The 6,103-nt window shown below is 30.0% G+C and overlaps 1 protein-coding gene across 1 annotated transcript; it reads right to left on the reverse strand.

Moving 5' to 3' along the window:
- Positions 1 to 591: 591 nt before the first annotated feature.
- LOC100262729 (putative lipid-binding protein At4g00165) lies at positions 592 to 1,357 on the reverse strand. Its single transcript, XM_002285161.5, has one exon. The coding sequence runs from the start codon at positions 1,259 to 1,261 to the stop codon at positions 875 to 877; it is 387 nt and encodes a 128-aa protein (XP_002285197.1). The 5' UTR covers positions 1,262 to 1,357; the 3' UTR covers positions 592 to 874.
- Positions 1,358 to 6,103: the final 4,746 nt, after the last annotated feature.

A 6,103-nucleotide genomic window follows, 5' to 3' on the forward strand; every position in this document is an offset into this window, starting at 1 on the left:
ATCATCATTTGTTGAAATTTGGCTATAAGCCATCCTTGAATTTTCTGGTTTAAATAGATTTAATTTTTAGTTCAATAAAAGTAATAAATAAATAAAATCCTATGGCTGAGAGAGAAATAGAAAAACAATTGGACTTATTATGTATGGACGCGTGATATGGCTCAATTTCAATTTCTAAGGCTATGTTCATCCCAAAAAATATGAGAAAAAGAAAAATAAAAAGAAAAATAAAAAGAAAAAGTAAAGAAAAAAAAAAAAAAAAGATTCATAATCAATAAATTATTTTTATATGTTTTCTCAAATTCATTTAATTTATTTTCCTCTTTTATATAAAAATTAAATAATTTAAAATATATAAATTTTTAACTAATTTTAATTATATTTAATTTTTTTTATTTTCAATAATAAAATCAAACAAGACAAAACCATTTTAAATATTTTTTTCGAATTTTTTTTATAGTAATTTTCGATAACCGCATAAATGTTTTTGAGGCATGAACAAAGTCCTCAAACTTGAAAATATCCCATTAATCGTTTTTTGGTTTATATATGAAGTGAAGGATTTGTCAAAGTTGGCAGCATTATTGTTCCTTCAACATAAAGTTGAATCATGATATAATAATTAAACAACAACTTACATCAAGCCCCATGCCCTAGCTAATAATTTGGACGTAACCCACATGACTCTTGGAATAAATAACCTCACATCACATCCCTTTGTTGTCTTCTTCTTCGTAAAACAGAAGAAAAAGCAAAGGAAAAGGAAAGGAAAGGAAAGGAAAATCCATACAAATCACCGTTAACAACAGACAACAGCACAAATTTGCAGCAGACCCTAATAATTTAAAGATCAAATGCAGGCGACGGGAGCTTCCTATTCACATTTGAAGCCCGGAGGAATGGACTTCCCACACGCACTAATAAGCAAACTAATGGCAACCGGCACTTTCACGTTGATGCCAAGCACACTGGCCTTAATGGCAGTGCAAAGGCACGCTGCAGCTTCCAAGTCCGCCAAGCCTTCAAGCACAGCGCAGCACTTGCTGGAAGGTGGGCTTCCGGCAACAAGGCTCACCAGCCCTCCGAGAAGGTCGGCGCATACCCCGAACTTGAGTGTGTCCCTGGGGCAAAAGGGGTTCGCTGGAGGAGCCTTGGCGGGAGGTGTTGGTTTGGGCTGGCATGGGCCACAAGCACTGGAGAATGTCGAGAAGAGGAGGAGGGAGAGTACCAAAATAGCTGCAGAGAGGTTGTTGGAAGCCATGGCTAGCTAGCTATAACCCGTGATACAAGGACCTTAATTGGTGTGGGCTTATTGGAGGGGGAGGTAGCCCTTTTAAAGGACAATTGTGAGGTGGGTGTTGTGAGATTGATCGAGTGGAAGAGAGTGATAAGGGAAGATATGTGCAACAGTTGTATATTTTGTAAGCTTGTGGGAAGCCAAGTTTTATCACATGCACTACTTCCATATCTGTGTAAGATAGCATTGAAAGGTTAATTCACACAAGCAAATATCTAACAACACACATTTCGCTCGGAGTCGAATTCGCCCTCACGTACAGTATCAAAATGTGTCTTAATGGTTAAGAAGATTCCATACATATACCGGGTAAGAAGCTTTTTCCCTGCCTCCATTATCTGAGTGCTCTACCTCAAAATGGACCACCACATTGACCCAAGACTGCGCCTAGAATCCTAGCCAGAATTTCCGAAATGGTTAGTTCTCTGAGAACTAATACAAACAGTTGATAGTAGTGTAAAGGGCAAAAGTTTGAGTGGGTGGAAAGAAAGTAAATCAGTAAGTGTGGTCAATTATATAGGCGGTGGGAATGGGGACAAGCGCAAATGGAATCCAGCTAGGGAGTAGCGAACGTGACTGCCTTCGCTTTGATGTATGTTTGTCTTGTGGTTTGTCCAGGACGGGATCAGTTTTCAATTATTGAAAGCAATGAGAGGACCGGGACACGACTCCGATCACATGCCCTTGAGCCAGTTGTCGGTTCCGAGGATTCTCATGTTAGCTTGCTCGCAGGTGATTAAGGGTACTCTGATTCTGACCTTCCTTTTTAATCGAGTTAGGTAGTAGACCAACTTAAAAGATTCATACTACCTTAATTTAATTTCTGTTGAAATTAAATTAAATGTAAGGTTAGCTTATTTTGTATGCGTGCCTGGTTTAAGTTACAACCATTTTTAGAGACTTGTATTGATAGGGGTTCACTCTACTTTACCCATCAATCTTTAGCGTGTTTTATATTTTGTACCATTATATTTAAAATTTAACACTTTGTCTTTCAAATTTGTTAAAAAACAATACTTTACGTGAAAAATATATATATATATATATATATATATATATATATATATATATATATATATATATATATATATATATATATATAATGAAAAACATCTATTATCTAAGTTTGAAGTAGTCAAACTTTATAATAGCATGCAAAAATCACAAATATTCATACAAACATATATTTAAATAAATAAAAATGAAAATTAGTAATAATTATATTTTGAAAGCATTTTAAAAATTTCACTTGAAAGTTGCTAATTCAAAATTGATTTTATCCCAATTCAAATTAGTACTTACACCAAGGTGTGAAAAAATTGATCAAAAGTTTGTAATTGAGGGCAAAATGTTGATCACAAAATGTATGGTTGAGGAGTAAAATATATTCAATCTTATGAAAAATGTAATAGTTTAAACGTTGTTCTTAGAATCCAAACATAAAAGGTACCCTTAATGAGCTTGGTAACATAATGAAAATGACTTAATATATACTTAGGCCATAATTTCTTTGGAGGAATACAAAAATCATATACTATAATAAATATCAATCCAACAAACAAATCAAGTTTACATCTTAGTTGTGAAATGAAATAAAAATATGTATTGTGTAATTACACAACAAAAGTACCAAGAACATGATAATTTAAAATATGAAATTATAAAAAAAAATCAATTTATTAAAATTTTTATGATATATATGTATATACATATTAAGATTTAAATATAATTTAAAAATAAAAATAAATAAACCATTTATAAAATCCATTTAATATTCCAGTTTTTTTTTTAATTTCTATTTTCATCTTTTTCATCTTCTAAGTTTCTTCGTGTATAAAAATTTTATTTTGATTTATGCAACAAAAACTTTCATATAAAACTTTTATAATATCAATATTATTTTGTTCAATAATTAAAACTTTATTTTTTATTTTAGTATATATGTTTTTAAAGGGTGTTTGATAAAACTTAATATTTATCACTTAATTACTTAAGTTGATTTTAAGTTATATTATACTTAAATTGTTGACTTAAAACTTATTTTTTAATTCTTACTTTAAGTATTAAGGTTATTTGAAAAAATTAACTTAAAATTTATTCTAAAGCATCAAATTGACATATTTATTTTTATAAATTATAATTAGAGCAAAATAAGTCAAGTAACAATGAAGGTCATAGAGTGACAAAAAAGATCGTTCAAATGCAAATATAGATTTAAAAATAAATTAATTATTTTTATTTATTACTTAACGTTGTTTTTTACTTTAAGTTATACTATTAAGTTATTTTACAAAATATACTTAACTTAATGACTTAAATTAAATTATTAAGTCATTTTAAGTTATTAAATTGATTTACCAAACATTAAGTCATTCGATTTATCTAACACCCCCTACTCCTAATAACTATTAAAGTACTCGTAGTCATTAATACCATTGTGAAGAACTAAATTAGGGGGAAAAGAATTACATAATATTTGATTGGGGAAAATCAATTATCAATTTTTAATTTAAAAATAAAAATAATAAAATAAGTTAGTCTCTATTTCTAAAATTAATTCATTTTTAGAAAATATTTAAATTATTATTTTTATAATATAAAAATGGAAGTACTTTTTAAATAATTAAAATATATATTATTATTTTTATGAGAAAAGAAAAAAATATTAAAATACCTCTCATTTTCACCACCTAACATTGCCACTATTTTTGGTCCTCCAATTTAACCCATGTTGGAATGTGGTCCATCATTTTTTTTATATGCATTTCTTGTGTTAAATCTTTATTAAAATTTTAGAGGAAATATATAATGAAAAGAAAGTAAAAATAAAATATTGAAATAAATAAAATAAAATAAAATAAATAAAAAATAGATTTAAAGTTAATGGATTATTATTTATATTATTTTAGATTTATTTTATTTATTTTAAATTTTTAAATAAAAAATATATAATTTGAAGATATATAATTTTTTAAATAATGTTAATAAATTAAAAGATAAAATAAAAATATATAGAAAAATAAAAAGGATGGTGATGATTTGGGTGTATTCGTGGCATGATAATGGCCTCTAATAGAAAAAAAAAAATCTAAAGGGTTCACGTGTAAGATGGGATAGAATGCTGACACTGCATGTCCAAACGCACAGCTAAGCTCCAAGCCTCCAACCAACACAAACTGCCATTCATAATAATTAAATATTCAAATCTTATCTTCAATCTTTCTCTTGTTAAATCCACGTATTTCTTTGATTTGATTAACAGAAATTAGATAAATATCAACTAACATTATTTTAACTTATCAGTTTTTTTAATTATTCTACTAATTATTTAATTATTATATTTGAGATTGTTTGGGATAATGTAAGACCGATTTGATAACTGTTTTCGATAAAAACTTGCTATTATTATAAAAAAAACATATTTATAATAAAAAAACTATTACTTACTCTTCAAATTGATAAATGTAGTTTTTTTTATTCATTCTTTCATTCGTTCATGTACAGAGTATATATAAAGGGTAATCACCATTCTAAGAATGAGAAGAATGATACAAGGAAAGAATGATATAAGGAAATAACAACTAATATCCTAATATCTCAATTTTCCTAATATCTAAACATTCCTAATATCTCAATACTAAATGATACAAGGAAAGAATGATATAAGGAAAGCATTCCTAATATCTAAACACTCCCCCTCAAGTTGGTGCATAGATGTCACACATACCCAACTTGTCTAAAAATTTTGAGAACACTTAACTTGAGATAGTTTTGGTGAGGATATTGGCCAATTGATCTTCTGATCAAATCTTAGGCAATTCCACAATCTTATTATCCAACTTTTCCTTAATGAAGAATCTATCCACCTCGATATGCTTTGTACTATCATGTTGTACTGGATTATGAGCAATGTCACATGCGACTTTATTGTCACAAAACAATCTGATTGGTTGCCTAGATAGGTAACCTAAATCCTGTAAGAGGAGTCTTAGCCATAATGCCTCACAAAGTTCTAGAACCATACCTCTAAATTCCGCTTATGTACTTGAACGAGCGACGACATTCTGCTTCTTACTTTTCCATGTCACAAGATTACCACCTACAAAGGTAAAGGAACCAGATGTAGATCGCCTATCATCCACTGCACCGGCCCAATCAGCATCAGTATATACTTCTATACTCTGATGATCAACATTTTTAGCGAACAAAATTCCCTTCCCAGGAGCATTCTTCAAATACCTCAAAATACGCATGACTGCATTCATATGTTGCTCTCCAGGATTATGCATGTATTGACTCACTACACTCAATGCGTAAGCAAGATCTGGTCTTGCATGAGCTAAGTACATTAATCTCCCCACAAGTCTCTAGTATCTTCCCTTATCGGTTGATATTTGATTAGGCTCAACACACAATTTCAGACCTTCTTCTATTGGTGTATTAACAGGTTGACATCCCAATATTCCAGTCTCCTGTAAAAGATCTAAGACATACTTTCTTTGAGACAGAAAAATTCCTTCACTTGATCGAGAAACTTTAATCCCAAGAAAGTATTTCAGAGGACTTAGATCTTCATTTCGAATTCTCTAGATAGATAATTTTGCAGAGCTTTTCTTTCTTCAGGATCATTTCCTATAACTACCATGTCATCCACATATACAATGAGTGTTGTAATCTTACCATGTTGCTTTTTTAGGAACAACGTGTGATCCGAATTACTTTGACGATAGCCAAAAGCTCTCATTGACTTTGTGAACCTTCCAAACCATGCTCTCGAGGATTGCTTCAACCCATACAATGACTTCT

This window comes from Vitis vinifera, chromosome 4, assembly GCF_030704535.1.
Source record: "Vitis vinifera cultivar Pinot Noir 40024 chromosome 4, ASM3070453v1".
In the NCBI taxonomy this organism is placed as follows: domain Eukaryota; kingdom Viridiplantae; phylum Streptophyta; class Magnoliopsida; order Vitales; family Vitaceae; genus Vitis; species Vitis vinifera.